Consider the following 16,987-nt stretch of genomic DNA (forward strand, 5'->3'; position numbering starts at 1 on the left):
GAAAAGAACATAACTATCACTAGTGTATAATTAATAATGTATCACAGAAATAAATATGGCTAGAGTAATGCTGTCAAGTGCTGCATCTGAAACAAAGGCATTTTCATTGCAAGTTATTTGTAGAAAATACTTGAGATGAGTATTTATCTTCCCACTATAAAAAAGTCTAGCGCTAGTCTGGAAAATTTCTTCGTGGGGCAAGTATGTCTTGACAGAAGTCAATAGTAATATAGCCATTCTGAGCAGGGGACACTAGTTCATACCAGTTATCATTAATGGCTGTATAGATTTGTTCCCTCTTGGAAATATGATTGACCTGTACCACATAGGAACTGCTTGTATCTATACCTCCAGCTAGAGGTCATCATGTATTTGGTCTCGAGACTTTCACCTCAATGCATGTCCTATGTCTAACCTGAGCTCATGGTAAAGACACTTGTTTCTTATACAGGTCATTTGGAATGGAAATATGAACAGAAAAGCCATTATAAACAAGGATACTTTGTTTATCTAAATTAAATGAATGTAAACAAACCTTGTCTGGGCAAGGATCCCATCATTCTCTGCTTGGGTTCTGCTTAGATATACTAAAATATGGATCTATGCTGCACTTGCTGATTGCTTCCCCAGTCATGAACCAGTGGGCTGGCTGCTCAGTGGCACCTGTTTTACAATTACTCTGCAAGGTAAGAGTCTCTGCACAAGGGGCTGAAGTTAAGAGCATCACATCTGTACCCTGTAGCCCTGCCATTCCACCACACCTTTTTCATTTGGTTAGGACATTGCTCCAGACACTAGACTGTGGTAAAAGGATCCTTTTCTGTTCATAGCTGTTGGGTCAGGTCAGCTCAGGGTCAGCTGGTTATAATCAAACACAATCAACTCATTGCCTGACCCTGCTGATAATGCGGGCAACTTGTTGGAAGAGGGAGGTGAGGTCTTACTTGCTATTATCTTTCCCAGCACTGCAGTTACACTTGAAAAGATATACCCATCTGTTTATGGTCTAAGCCTTTCTAAGCTGACTACTCTGGGCTCTTTCTGCTAGCAATTCAGATGGAGCTGACAAAATGTGCTTATAGTCTCTCTGTGTGTCTCCCACATTTCATATCAGTGGCAAGTCTTATTAGGATGGAGTCCTGCTGGATAATAAAATGCTAGATAAATTACAGTTGGAAGGACAAGAGATGGCATGATGAAGCAAATGTAGTAGTACCTTACAATGCCGTGTTAGTGAAAGTAGATTGAAAGAAGAGATGTGTGTTTCTGTAGAAAAACAAAGCTTACATCTCTACTTAGAAAGAGGACTCAGCTATAGACAGAGCCACGTGTGGTAAGAAAATGTATGGAAGATCCCATAGTGTTGATGATCCTACGTGCTCAAAGCACTGTTCTGTGAGCATGAGGGATCCAAACAGAACAAGACAAGGTATAAATCAGACTTCCCTTCCCTGTCTCCCTGATCAGGATTTGTAACAAACTGGTCGGACCAACATTTGAACCGTTGTTTCTTAATCTCACACCAGGTATGAAGATATTAAAAGAACCTCCTCTCCCTCCTATAAGTTGGAGCGAGACAGCATGAGAAGCTGCTTATATCACAGATGATGCCAAGCTTACTTTCTACTTACAGAATAGATACTTCAGACTCTTTCTGGGGAATAAGGTATGAAATCAGATTTTATGGTACATTCAAAATGCAGGAGTGAAATGGGTACAATTTTCATTATAATTTAGATTTATTAAGAACTATTACTGGGTATCTGTCAATTCTTCCCAAATGTAGATACTATTAATAATCTGTTTTATGTCTTTAAAGGAAAATGCAGAACTAGCCGCAACAGAAAGCCTTAAAGCTTCAGAAACTTTTTAAAGTAAGTGAGGATCATATGCAAAATATCATTGAATTAAGTTGATGAAAAGGTTATATTAACACATGGTTGAGAAGGCTTTTATAATCAACTTGCATCTGCAGTTTTTGTGACTAGCAGGACTGTGGCCAAGAATCTGCAGGAAACTCAGACCAGTCAGTGCAAGTGAAGTATGCTGGTAACAGGAATTAGATATGAAAATACATTCTTTGATTCAACAGCCCCAAGATAGACTCATAGTAAAAAATTTAATGACTTTGCTTAGTACTTTCCTACAGCTTAATGGAAAAAAAATAGTTATAAGGCTTAATTATTTAAGAAGACAGTTTGCATATTCCCTTGATTCACCGGTGCTTAAAGGAGCAAACAAATCTTCTTCATTTGAAGACCATAGTAATGGAAGGAACAGAAATTTATTTAAGTAATAACAGCAGGATCTTAGCTCTATGCTGCATCTGCTGTGACAGTGTCATGTACTTAAATTTGACCACTTTAATATACAAAACTCTCCACTGATTTCAGGTTTCAGTCCTTAGCCATCACAGACACTCTGGTTTATATTCTCATTTGGAGTTCTGATGTAACAGAGGATTCAATTGGATGTCATTTTTTGTGATCAGGACTTTCAAACAGTTTTAAATATTTTATAGCCTAGCACTCAAAAGGAAGCAGAGCCTAGGAGAAAAATAACTGCTACTTCAGCTTCTTTCCTGTGCCTGCTAATGAATTAATGATTGTTTTTTACATCCTTTCAGAAGACTTTAACATTCAGGATATTCAAACATCAACAGAAGAAGGAGGCCAGACTGAAGTCCCAGAATAGTCATGATGAGCTGGGACATCTTAGTGGAAAAAGAAGAGATATGGGTAGCTTGTAAAGGCAGGGAGAAAGGTTCTTCTGGAGGCAGCCCAGATCACCACAGGAAGGAAGAACACAAAATTTCTCCCCTTAATACTTTTGGACACATTAAAGGGTCAGAATTTGTGTACAAATTTGTGTATGTATGTGTGCATATATGCACATATATGTCAGAATAGAAAAAAATGGAAGGAGAGAGGGAGAAGGTAAACACAGCTTATATATTTGGATAAAGGTAGAGAAATCAAAGGCTTTTGATTTTATAATGGCAACCTGAATAAATTAAACCGAAAAATAAACACAGCTGTTCCTCCTAAAGAGGAAAGGGAGGGAAAGGTGTCCAAGAGCACAGCCCACCATGACCTGTTGACTAAGCAGACCAGCTGTTATTTAATTCAGCTTTCTTTGAAGTATTAAGTGTTTTGAGATGTTCTGAAAATCAGATGATTTGGTACTTTTTTTTTTTTTCCCCCAGTATGTCACTATTTTCCTCTTTTATTATTATTATTTTTTTTTGATAGAATTTCTATCAGATTTTTGTTTGTTTGTTTGGTTTTGATTCATGTCTCCAGTTTCAGTGTTTCAGAAGGCAAATCAGTCTGGATTTAAGTGGTGTGCAAAGCCTGGTTGATCTTCTTCGAGTCTCTGAAGCTTCCTTCAATGACTGTCAAATTAGTGGGATAAAAAGAGGTACAGTGCACCATGGATGGAATCTTCCTTCTTTCTGAAATATGCTCTGAAATCTTTGCTTCATGTTTTAAGAGGATGCATCAGTTTAAAAATTCTTTGCTTTGATCTGAAATACTTGCTGAAAAAGCAAGGGTTTTCTGGAGTCCTTCCTTTTATATATATTTTTTGAATATCTTTTACCATTCAGAATGCCTGAAAGTTATTTCTGTTTTGTAGCATGTAATAAATATTAGGCTAAAGATGAAGATAAAATCCTGAAGTGATTTAGATAAAAGGAAAAAGAATGTAATAAAGGAAAAATGGAGAAAAAGCCACCATGAGATCAAATGCATTTTACGATTGTGTATAAACAAATATCAGCTCTAACTCAGCTGTAACTTTGCCCTGTTTCCAGCCAGTTAAAAATGCATCAATACTTCATTCATTGTCATCTATTTTAATGGAGGTAAGAACAAAGTCATTTTCAGAAATTTGTCTGTGATTTCTTTGTAAAGAATGATGTCACTCGAGTATGTTGCCAAAGTCCCTACTTATTTTCAAAGAAAAATAAATCCTTCCCTTCACTCCAACCAGTCCATTCATAGAAATGTTATCTATGAGACCTTGCAAGATATTGGCTTATCCTGGCTTCCTTATAGCGATATGTCAGGTCTCTGCCTGGACATCTGTCTGCTGTGTATGCTGTGCTTGCTTGGGACTTGCTAGGTGTAGGGCCAGGCAGGGAAGAGAGCAAGGAATGACTAATCACACTGACCTGGGAGAGAAGGAAGGGCAGGCTATGCACAAGATCTTGGCCTGAAGATCTCTTGAAGATCAAAACAGTTGTGTGGTTTTTCTTTTTCTATTTTTTTCTCTTGAAATGTTACCCTTAGATTTCTCTCTGACTTTTCTCCTAGCAGCAAGGATGACGACCCAGTGGCATTAGCAATGAGCCAGCATGCTCAGGACGTTGCCATTTCTTTTAAACATTTTCAAAGCTTTTTGAATGAGTGGTGCTGTAATTTTTGTCCTAGATGGAGACCGTAAGTGGTGCAGTGATTTCCTTACTCAGTAACTGACCTGTGACACTGACTTTGACATTGTGATTGCAGATGCATGCAAATTATAAATTTATATGCTGATATTTATAGTTTAGGCAGCGTACAAAAATCAGGCTATTCAAGCTCTATTAAATTAATTAATAAAAGTTAAGTGAAAATATCTAAAAAGCTTGAAAAAACCTTAGGTTACTCTATTTAAATTGGTTAATTAATGAAAATGTAAATATTTAAAACCCATGAAGTTATTAACTAAATTAGTGAGAATTATCTTAAAGTTACAATTTACTCAATCAGATCATCAGCCAATGCAATCTCTATTTAAATTAATGGAGATACACCATTTTACACAGCTTGGGCTTTAGATCATGAAAATGATAAACCCGTAGATCTTTTTCAAGCATACTGCACTTGGAGCAAATATGTTTGTCATAGGATTTAAGAACCATAAAAGCACATTTAATATTAAAAAAAAAATAAATCACTTATAACTTACCATTCTGTAAAGTTTATCTTCCAGATCCTGATTAATTCTTTGTAAGGCTAGGTAATTGTTTTGTATCCTAAAACAAAGATGATATCATGTAATTGAATGTATTTTTTTTTTTCTGTTATTTTTACCTGAAATTTTCGCATCAGTACAAAACCTTGGCTTGCACTACTTGAAATCTATTTGCTTACCACTCCTGTTGCCAGTCAGTGGTTTCCTTTGAAATGCAATTATCACCTACTTCCTAAGCAAACTTCTATGTCGTATTTGTTTACTATATTTAGCAGCAAATTCTGTCAGGAAGTAAAAATGTGTTTGCTGTTCTGCGCTTATGTGCAGACATGCTTCACAGCATGAGAACTTGCACAAAGGGATTGTAGCTGTGCATCAGGCTCACAAATTATATGTCAGGGAGGAGGCTTGAGCTTTCTGCTTAGACACTACAGGAAGAGATTTAGCAGACTCTCCTAATGTGGAGAATTGCAGCAGAAACCCAATGACTGCAGTAGAAAAAATGACTTAGAAGGGAATATTCCCCTTTTGACAGAAGTTCAAAGGAATTGCACATCCTTGAACCTCAGCAACACATTCTCTTTCTTCAGCAAATAAATCTAGATATCTCACACTGAAAATGTGGGTGTTTATTTTTATTAGAATTCAGGAATGGGTTCAAAAGTATCTGCATAAATTTATGAAGGAAGGAATAGTGCAAAACAAAATATTGTTTCAGTGTTTTTCTAGCTCGATTTCTCTGTACCCGAGTCTTTTCTGCAGTACAGACCTACGTGGAGTGCATCTTACAAGGTTTGAAGATTTCTTTCCCCTGTATTTAAAAACATGAACAAAACTAACAGCAATTGCAGCCAGATAACCTATATATCCATCTTATTACAATGGCAATGCACCAGTGGTTTTAGTCCTAAGATTCTACAGACAATATTTTTCTCTCACTACAGATCACTGGAAGATCAGTTATCGCTAATATAATGGCTTTCAAATGGCAGTGTTTCCATGCAGTAGACAGTAGTTGGTTTTTGCAGTAGCAATATGCTTCTTGGCTTGTATTAAGTCTTTATCACATTTTCCTGTGTTATATGTTTATCAGAAAATATTCCATGGACAGTTTTTGCATTGAAAAAACTGACGACCTCCCAGCAAATAAAATCCAAACAATAAATCTAAACAAAAAATAAACAGTACATAGTAAGCTGAGCTTCAAAGAGCATTTCTGTTGAGAATGGTATGCAAAGGTAGTAAAAATAAGCATAAATGTGCACACAAATATAAGCACGTATCCAAATAAAACCCAAATTTAAATCCACTGCTCCAAAAGAAGTGGCAGAAAATGTGGATGGAATGGGGAGAAACAGACTTAGCAACAAATAAAAGAAAGTGTTAAAGGGATACAAGACAAACAGGGCAATTACTGTGAAATAAAAAAGAAGGAAAAATTATTCAAATTCAAAATGATCCGAGGAGTAAATGGTAACTTAACTCTGTGTAGAAAAAAAATATACACATAGTCTGAGTCTTGTGCAGTATGAAATATTTTTGTCATAAATTTGGATTCTCTAAATAAATGAATCAAAGAGCAGGTCATCTTCATTAGTCTCTGAAACCAGTTTAAGGAGAAAATCTTTCCATGTGAATTGATAAATAATTATTATCATTTTGATGGCTTTTGATGGCTTTTTGTTGTTAAATTAATAGGGTTATATGATACCCACATACATGCATGTGTATGCAATAAATGCATGTTTAGATTCCTCAGTAAATTGGACTCTTATGAAAAGTATTCTGACCCCACTGAATGCCATGTATCAGAACTCTAACCAAGCAGACAATACATTTTTCTCAAAGACTGCAAAGAGAAAGCTTGCAAAATCTCTATTTCAAAGCCCTCACATGGCTCTGAAATATCTGATGTAAAACACAGGCTTGGGTTAGCCTTCTGCAAAGAAGAGAATTTCACCCTGAGTTCAGCTTAGCTTTGAAAGGTGACTTAAAATAGTAACCTTGTTCAAAAATCTTTTTCTGTTAACACGAGTTACACTGGTTTTCTTACAGAAACAAAATACTTTTCCTCTGTTTATTCTAAAGCTAACACAGCTACCAAGTTTCTGATCTGAAAACCCCTTTAGCCCATGATGTGTCTAGCTTTTGGTGAAACAATTAAGTGTGGGGGCTAATCTTAGCACTAAAAATATGCTTGTATGGATTTATTCCTTGTGTCTTAAGATATTTCTGCTCTCTGAAAAATGCCAGGAAGACCTTGAGCAGCTGGTTCCCAGGGTGCAGTCTCAAGCAGGAAAACCAGTGTGACCTTAGGAGAAACTTTGGAGTTTCCATATTAATATTTGAATATTATGAAAATATAATCTTTAAAAAGCCATGCTGTTCACTCTAGATAGGGGGATCGCTGTGAGGAATGTGAAATTCCCAACATCTTTTCAGTCACTTTTCGAAGCCCTACTTTACGGTTAATATTTTGAAACACACTCAGCATTGCTCCCAGTGGGTCAAAAAAGAAAAATGGAGGTCAAAAGCCTTGACTGCAGTGTCACATAGATGACTTTCTTGCTTAGGTTAAACAGTTAATTCTGGACAAATTAAGAGATCAAAAGCTTTCAAAAGGAGCAGAAAAAGATGGCTGTTCAGATTCTCAGAAAAAATTCTGTGCACAACGCTAATGGAATTTTAATACCAGAAGTGATCTCTAGTATGCAAGTGGGATCATCGTACACACGGCTTATTTGTTAGCAGGGGCTGAATTTTTCTCCCCGTGTTGTGAATAAAGAAAGAAACATATTATTGAAACTAATTCTGATTCCTTGTTTTTCTCATGCTGGTTTTCTGATACTGGTGACATACTGCTGACATGCTTTTGGATTTCCAACAGTTTCCTTTTCCAGGCTGGGAAATCTATTTGTTTAACTTGTGGTATGCCTCGCTATTCTCAGTAGTAACATCTTTAAAGCTTGTAAAATATTTTGGGTCTCCAATGTCTCTACCTGCCTGAAACATAATTTTTCAATATATATTTTCTTCATAATATAATACAGTGCTCAGAGTACAGGAAAGTCAGTTCTACTAATCTGGTGTTTAGGTACTATTGCTAAACTTTGCCATGAGCAAAATGAAGAATGACTGGCCTGAATTTTGAAGAGTACTTAAACTGTCAGTGTCTGGTGATGTTGACATAGGTTATTTTTTTACTTAAGAAAAACTGTATATTGTCCCTTTCTTTTAACAAAAGTGGGATGGCCAGTCCTTCAGATAAGGATCATTCAAAACAATGTTTTGGGAAAAAAGGTTGCCAATGTTCCCTGCCCTTAGAGCTGTAATATAGTAGAACAAAACTACATTAAGTGTAATGTTATTTTCAGTATACATTATCTAAATGAAACGATGGAAAAAAAAATACCAATGGCAGAAAAACAATATGGAAAGCCTCTGCAGAGCTCTTGATAGATAAGTATAGATTTCGCAGTCATGACGCCTATAATCCACCTGCTCATTTTGGTCTTGTTTTAAGAAGCCTCAGAGATAGGAAAGAACCTAAGTTTTAAGAACACACTAGATGTTTCTTAATTTAAGATCTTACAGCCTAATTATTTTTTCAATTTACATAGAATTATTTGGTTGACTCAGGTTTTCTTTTTTTTTAAATTTATTTTATTTTGTTTTTCTGGCTTTGTTGTACTTCAGTTTTTGCCTTCTGCAAAGAATGATTTCTTTGGGTGTAGACCTGGAATGGTTTGTTCTGAATTTTCTTTTTACTCATTCGGTGAATTAAATCAAATAGTTCAATTATCTGTATACTTTTCAGCAAAGTCTTCACAAAAAATGCAGATACATTCCTACATAAATGGATAATAGTAGGTTCCAAATTGTTGTAAACAAATGAAAAAAATTAATAATGAGAATCACTGCTAAGTTTAGTGCCAGATTACAGACCATTTTAATCATTACCAAAAATGTCAGGAGTGCATGCTTATGATAATTTCTCATTAACATTAACTGGGCCCTTGATTTGCAATAGCACTGTACCACAGCTTCAGTAATTTTAAGTAATAGGTTTTTGGTATCAGTCATTCTATCTGGGACTGGAAACTGAATGATGTAATGTATCATGACATAAAATGTCATAATGTTGTTTATATTGATCTTAGTTTCAGCTTTGAGACAAATACTCTTTTCTTGTATCAGTACAGTGGAGAGTAACAACTGAAAATTTGCAGACAAATTGATTAATCATAGAATCATACGAAGGAGAATTAAGAATAGAATTAAAATGTTTTCTGTATATATATATATATATATGAGATGTGTATGCCTTTATGATACTTTCATATGTGTAATTTAACTAAGTACTAACCAACACATGATTACACATAAACAATATCATATACCTACCTATATACACGTTTCTATTTGCGTGTTTACTTTTAATACAAAATATGTTATGTATGATAAACAGTTTCATATGCAGTATGTAATACATATTCAGATATGTGAAATACGTATATTCAGCATGAACATAGAATGTTTAATCAATAAATAATAAATATTTGAGATATGTATTTATATTTTTACTTACATGTATGTCTTTAATACAGCCTTTTGTAAATTCCTCAAATCTGCTCAATTCAAAAAGTTGGTTACTAACCTTCTCAGTTTTTCAGTTACTTTCTCAAGTTCCTCCTGAGCACGTCTCAATTCTATTTCAAGATACTGACGTGTAGAATCAAATTCCGTTTCAAGCATTTCCAGTTTATGGGTAGTGTATGATAGACGTTTTCGTAATTCCCCCTTCTGTTCTTGCAAAGTACTAGAAAAGCAAAAGATCACAGCTGTAGAATTTAGCTGCTCCTGAAAAGCTTTTCATGATGCATTCTCTGACCAATTCTCTACGGTATTTAATGGCACTGAGCCAGTGAATTGTGCTTAATAATTTGTTTACTGCACTTTGAAAATCTTCTGATTTAGACAGCTGACTGTCTTCCCATCTGTCCTAGTGCATTCACTGTTAATATCTCATTAGCCACAATGGAACATTTTGTGGAAGAACCCTCATTAAAAACAAAACGCAGTCTAGCATTTGGTTTAACACAGGAACTTTCATTTAGAGTTACCCTAAAATATAGTGGCTGAAGTAGCAGATATTTATAGAGCAATGAATGTATATAAAGTATGCAAAACTATTTCCTTGCCAATAGCCAAGGTTATAACATTTTCTACAGAAATAAGTCTTTGTCTCCTTTCATTCAGTTTGCTCCTTAGTCCCACAGAGCTGCTAATGATTCTATACTTAGAGTTTCATCATGAGAATTGAAGTCTTAATAATCAATTATTACTATGTTTCTCCATTTTCCTACCTATTGGGGAATAAATCCATGCTATTTACAAGTGTGACCCCAAATTTTTCACAGTACCTTCACTAAGAAAGAATGTATGTCCTGCTGCAAGCTAGCTGCTTTTACACTCCTTGAGAAAGCAGTGAATTTTTTCAGAGAGGTTTTTCACTTTTTCGTTTTATTTCAGAGACAATTTAAGATAGTCTACGTCCAGGAGATAAATGCACCACTTTTACTGTGAAGGTCAAAATGCCATCTTCCCAAACCATGCACCTGAATTTGCAGTGATGACCCTGGTGATATTTTCCCTATCTGTGTGTTTTCAAGAGAGCCAGTCCTCTCTTGCTTCCTTATCTGCATGATGGAGCTCTTTCATCCTAGTCTACTTGGTGGTAAGTTCCTCAATCTTCTAACACATTTTCCAAGTGAATAGGAAGCTGGGACTCCAGCTGGAACTGGTATCTCTAGAGGTGACTGCACCTTGTTTCAGATTACTGCTATCTCTGCTAATATTGAGCTGATCTCTCAGCTTTGGGTGGGAGCTCTGAGGCACCATAGAGCTGTAGTCTTCCACCACCTAGAGACAAAAGGGCTAACAAAAGATGTGTTCTGAATTGCCTTAGTTTTTCTAAACATAAGATAAAAAATAATTTTTCATAAAAGAATGGCAAATCTTGATGCCCTCTGATGTCAAATCTGTACTTCCATCAGCATAGGTGTACTAGTATTTTGGATCTTTAATAAGACAAGGGTGGTGGGAATAGCAAGCGATTCCTCAAGGAAAATTTATCTGAGCTGGCTTCAGTGGGATGATCTTCTCCTTTACCAACTACTATAGGACCTTCAGTAAGTTAATGCAAAAGCTTTACAACTGATGCTTACTTGATCCATGCAACCTATGCTTAGGAAACAGCCTAATGTTTTGCCTGCATAGTGCTCTATTTCAATTACAGGTGTTGTGTGGTTACAGTCATTTTTGGATTACCACTTGTGGTTATTTTTTTAAAAATAATATATTCTAATTCAGACATTTAATGTAGCTTTTCAGTCATTTAGTTTTTATATTTCACTTGGTGAATATATCTGCCTTGTTATCTGGGAAATAAGAATCTGCACCCATGTTGCTCATATCTGTACATCTTCATTCATGAGGTTGCCACATCACATCACATCACTTTTCACTTGCTCTTGTTCTGACTTATTGTTCTTTATATTTTTCTGCTCATTTCAAAAGAGAAGTCAGTTTTCCTTCCTGTAACTTGGCAACTTGGATTTTCTGTGAAGTGTGAATTAAGGTATGAACTTATGGTTGGGTCTCCCTCCCTCCTTGGTGATATTCAAAAGCTACTTGGTCAGGGTCCTGGGCATCCTTCTCTGGGTGTACCTTCTTGAGAAGAGGTTGGGCCAAACAGATTCTGAGGTTCCTTCCCACCTCCATCATTCCAGGATTTTATGAAAACTAGAGTGGAAGAGATTTAATCTTAAATCATCTGTCAAAATCTAAGGTTTGTACAAAACCAGGAGCTTTTCAGGCTATGGTTTTGAATGTTCAGGGTGCTGCTTTATGTCAGGCAAATTCAGTTAATGCAACTTTGGTGAGGTCAGGTGTAGGTACAACCTGATCCTGCTATAGAAGGAAGTTCTTCCACAGGAAGAGTTTGACCTTTGGGTTTACAGAAGGTGTAAAGAGAATGCCTGGAGTATCTAAGTCAGTAACAATCAAGTACATTCTAATGAACCAAGAAAACAATCTACGTAGATGCACTCTTCACATAATGCATTCATATACCGCTGAAACATATAGCCACTTTTATAGAATAAAACCCACCCCCCAGTTTGTTATGAAATATGCTTTCTCTGAAAAAAAGGGAAAGCATGTTCCCTTTACTCCCTCTGTTAGCTTCTAGTGTTAAGTGTAGTGGTAATTTAGACATATTTGAAAAAAGGAAAAAATTAAAAATTCAAAATATGGATGAATAAGTTAATCACCTTTCCTGTTTCTCCAAGACAAAATAATCCACAAACTAACCATGTTGCTTTGATTCTCTTTGTCATATAAGAGTTCATTAGAGAAGTTCACTGCACAATTTTTTTGATGCTGGTAAATCAATATATCTCAATTAGTCATTATCTTCTGTGGTCAGTCAACTCTTTTTTAATTATAGATATAATGAAGAATGCATATGTTTTCAGGAAATATATTCAGAAAACAGATTTTAAATAAATATTCGCATATATGTTCCTCAGTTAAAAAGTAAGAAAATCAATCAGAAACAATACAACCAGGAGAAGAGAGAATTAATTTTCAAAGAATAAACTGGGAATAGAGTGGTGCTATGCCTTAGGGAGCTCTGATTGTATATTCCATGGATTTACTGAACCACAGGCAGCTGGGGAAGTAAGGAATTACAGGACAGGCCCCAAATTCCTGCACAGTAGGACCGTTTGTATGAATGGTTCCCTATTTCTTCTACTGATCTCTAAAACTCTGCTCCTGTTTCAACAAGTAGTTTACAAGTCATTGCCCATTTTACTTCATTAAAGTATTTCTCTGAATACAAGGACAGTTAGTACAATATTAAATATTGTACTTGAATGGTCAATGTAAACCTCTCAAGGGGGGCTACTTAAAAGGTCATTAAAAATGTGTCTTCAGTCTTCCCAAATAAATATTTTTAACAATTAGCTATGCTTATTCTCATTAAAAAATAGATAAGAGAACATACTGGAAAACAGGTTCTTGTCCAAAAACATCATAAAATAGCCAGTAATTGCCAGGTTTGAGTTCTGGAATTGTTGCCTGAAAGGGAATTTGAAGCCTTCTTCCCTTGAACAGAACTCTTACAGGGAGACGCTGTTGAATGTGATTGCTGGATCTTGTCCTCAGCTGCAGCGTAGGGGAAATCTAATCATATGGGAGGTAGTGCTACTCAGACTACATTTAGTGAAAAGAAGTCTGTTCTATACAAGATAGACTGGAAGGCTATACATGCAAATCCAAGTACTACCGAAATACAAGTACTTTCGTGGTGTGAAGAATTACCATCCCTATGTGATCAAGAGAAAAACAAAAAAGGTTCTTGCATCCCTAATGTTACCTTTCACCTTCCTTATTTTTTTTGTCCACACAAGGTAGTGAGTGGTCAAAACAAATTTTTTTTCCTAGAAGTTCCCCCCCAAGCCCTTGCTTCAAGCTGAGTACTGGAACAACTGCACAGCCCAATGGTGACAGAAAATATGCCTATCTCAGCTTCAGCTGGTTGGTATTCATCTGCAGTGCTGTCCAGATGAGCTGTATTTATTTCACTGGAGTATTTCAGTCCAAGAAAAGATGCCATGTGGTGGTAGTTCTATTCTGAGAAAGGTGTAGTTGGAAAAAACAGATTTTCATTGTACCTGTCTGATCTCCTGCCAGCTCATCTGCCTGGCAGATGGCCTGACGGCAAAGGAGTGCTGATGTGTAAAGTTGGAGCTGCTCAGCTGTGCGGAGGCCAGAGGATTTCTTGAGGTTTTTACCCTCAGACAGACCACAAAGATGATGATCCCTGGGCTTTTTCTCCCAGAGAGCTGATGTTTGTGGGCCTGCCCCACAGTTAGAGTATTCTGGAAATCCCAAGTTCCCACCTGAAAAGTCAATATACATTGGCAGCACTTTCATGATTCTTGCCATCTCAGGGCTTTGCCTTGCAGGTGGTTGTGCAATGTTGTTTTAAACTGGTGCAAAAACATAGTTTCAAATATGGAAATTCTCCCTGAGTTAATGGATGACATTAATGACACAGCTCTAGTAGCAGCTAAAACAAAATTTGGTTAACATTATTAGGACAGAAATAAACGGTGAAATAATGCAAAATGCGAACAAAATAGTGGCCTATGCAAAATATACTGAAAAACAAGGAATCTGAGTTCCTACCCTCTGGGTTTTGAGGCTCTGAGTATTGTACATTACCTTGAACACATGGCTGGTATTATATTGGACAAGTGAGTTAAGGCAGTACAGGCCTGACCTGAAGCAAATGTTAATGCGTCTGTTCAGTTGTGGCTCCCATTTTGAGTTTGCAGAACTGGACAGACAATATCAGGATGAGAGTAAGATGACCTATTTTAGAAGCCTTCTTTTAAAGGAGGTGACGTAAATCTGGAAGTACCCATTCCTTTCCATTAATTACAAGGGGAATCTAGTCAAGGAGCTCAGACGTAAATAACCACATCTTGTCAGATAACTCCCCCTCTTCCTGACTCAGTTCCCTGTATATGAAGTGAGGTAATAATATTTCCTTTCTTATCTGTTCAGATTGCATGGAGGCCCACAAAAGAAGGCGACTAAACACTTTAAAAGTGTTTATCACATCTATTTTATGTCAGTGATGTGTCACATTCTAAAAAAGAACTTCATAGGATTGGAAATTTATGAGCACTGACAGAAATTTTAAAAATATGTTCTGGAAAAGGACTGGAAAAACATCTTTTCTTTCTTTCTCCTTTTTATTTTATAAAAATTTATTTTATTTAGGGAACATCAAAATTGATCAGTTCTATCTAGGTGCTTGCTCTGAAAGGATCTGTATAATAGAAGAGATAAGGTACTGGGAAGAGCCCAAGGGCCATCTGTGAGCCCAGATTTGCTGTGCTGATTTATACGACTCAAGAAACCTAAAAGTGATGTGGGCAGCCAGAAGGCCTTGGCTCAAGTTTGTGCACTCACTCTTGTGGAACTGCTTTCTCAATAGCATGAGACTTCAGGGGAATTATGAGAAGGGATGTCCTCTTTGGCTCAAGGAGAGCCAAAAGCCACATTCCCGTTTTCATTTCTGATCTTTGAATAGAGTTTATATGCAAGTCTGATGCGAATCTAAATACCTTGGAGACATTCAAGGTCAGGCTCTGAGCGCCTGGTGGAGCTGTAAGTGTCCCTGGTCACGGCAGGGGAGTTGGGCTACATTACTCTGGAAGGTCTCCTCCGACTAAAACAATTCTATGGTTCTATCAGTAGAGAGATGAAGGCAGTTAGCTGGGCAGGACGCTGGTGGATTCTTCCCAGTAAGTGGCTAGTGAGGAGCAAGCTGGTGGCAGAGAGCTCTGGAGATTTGCACAGGTAGCAGAGATGTCAGTGGATCCTCCATGCCACTCAGTTCCTACTGACTAGAGCTGGACTGCATAGGCAACTTGATCTTGGAGTTATCGGGCTTCAGCAGCAGCAGCATCCATGTACATTGATCTGGATTGCCTAGGATTCCTCCTTCAAGCACAGCTCTGCTACTGATCATGGGTCACATTGGATCTGCATGCTGCCCAGGCTAGCCATGCTGCAGAGGAGGAAAGCTTGGCCTAGGAGCTTTTGCTCTGGGATAATAGTTGTGTTACTGAATCGGTATCACCAGCAATGGTTTTTAAATTTATAGACGGGAAATAAAGTCCAAACATTTAGCCATGGTTTTCTAGATGAATGAAAGATATTTAATGAAGCAGTAATCAGATTTTTATGTTAATCAAGTTTTGATTATGTGTGACATACTCAGGATCACAAATTTGAGAGTAATGTTAAAACAATCTTTCTTGTCTGCTATTTTTTTGTGGCTAACTTGGCTTTTGCTCTATCTGATTAGAGAAATGGAATCAGATCACAAAGTCTAAATCCAGATATGTTGTTATCCAGATATAGATTTGAAATTCATTTTGTTGAGGTTACGGATTACATTGCTACACCTTGGTGAGCTCAGTCCACAAATAGTGGCTCTCGTGCTTTTAGTTCAGCAGCTTCATTTAGACCCTGACAGATACATCAACCAATTTGTATTTAACTTGTACAACAGGTCCTGGGAAGAATGTAAACCAGAAAAGAGGGATAGTTTATCAGAAAATTAGAAAATACTTTGGAAGGAAAGTGGGGAGAAAAAAAGATGTTTAGCAGTTGAAGTCCAAAGTACTATGGGAGAGATTGTTAGCATGAGAGTCCATTTACAGTACATGGAGTGCTGACATAATATTGCTGGACTTTGAAAGGTAGCTTTTTTAAAATTTAGGATGTGAGTATCTGCTGAATAATTCAATTTAAAACTCATACCTGACCAAAGATATATGGTGAGTGTGTCTAAACTGTGCTAGATTTATAGGTAAGAGGTAGAAAAGAGCAATCTTTCTTATGAATCAAATGGATATTCATTTTGGTTACACTGACTTGACAGACTCATTGCAGAAGAGATGTCTTCTATATCAACTATATGAAGCCCACAGACATATGTATCCAATAGAAACATTCACTATTAACTGTAATATGAAGTGATTAAGTAATGAAGATTCAGTTACATGTTGATATTAGGAAACCCTTAGAGGGCCAGCTGTCAGCACTGAGTTGTCTTAAGTGAATACTGTTATTGTCAATGGAACGTTGTTAGATTTTTGATATTTTCTCATAATAAAGATATGCAAATTGTCCTTTATTTAAAGTTACTGTCCATAACCTAAGGCTCTGAAGGGATTGAATAGAAATACCATGAATAAAATTACAGCTTTCAGAAATAGACACTAAAGGTGTTTTGATAATTTTAAAGGAAGCTTCCTCAGCAGGCAATTGCCATTCCCCTAGCGCGATGAAAACTCTAAAGGGCAAATGAAAATGAGCAGTGAGAACCCAACCTGCATCCAAGGAGCACATCATTGTGAACGGCACTGGGGAATGATGA

General features: G+C 36.7%; 1 protein-coding gene across 5 annotated transcripts in view; it reads right to left on the reverse strand.

Annotated features, from left to right (window-relative positions):
* Nucleotides 1-16,987, reverse strand: part of BEGAIN (brain enriched guanylate kinase associated) — a 139,616-nt gene that overhangs the window by 40,181 nt on the left and 82,448 nt on the right. For all 5 annotated transcript variants that reach the window (XM_048947389.1, XM_048947387.1, XM_048947386.1 and 2 more), the window contains 2 exons: nt 9,617-9,778; nt 4,954-5,020 (listed from right to left, as the gene is read on the reverse strand). In XM_048947389.1, coding sequence (XP_048803346.1) covers nt 4,954-5,020; nt 9,617-9,778 — 229 coding nt within the window. The remainder of the gene's footprint in view (nt 1-4,953; nt 5,021-9,616; nt 9,779-16,987) is intronic.

This window comes from Lagopus muta, chromosome 6 (assembly GCF_023343835.1).
Source record: "Lagopus muta isolate bLagMut1 chromosome 6, bLagMut1 primary, whole genome shotgun sequence".
In the NCBI taxonomy this organism is placed as follows: domain Eukaryota; kingdom Metazoa; phylum Chordata; class Aves; order Galliformes; family Phasianidae; genus Lagopus; species Lagopus muta.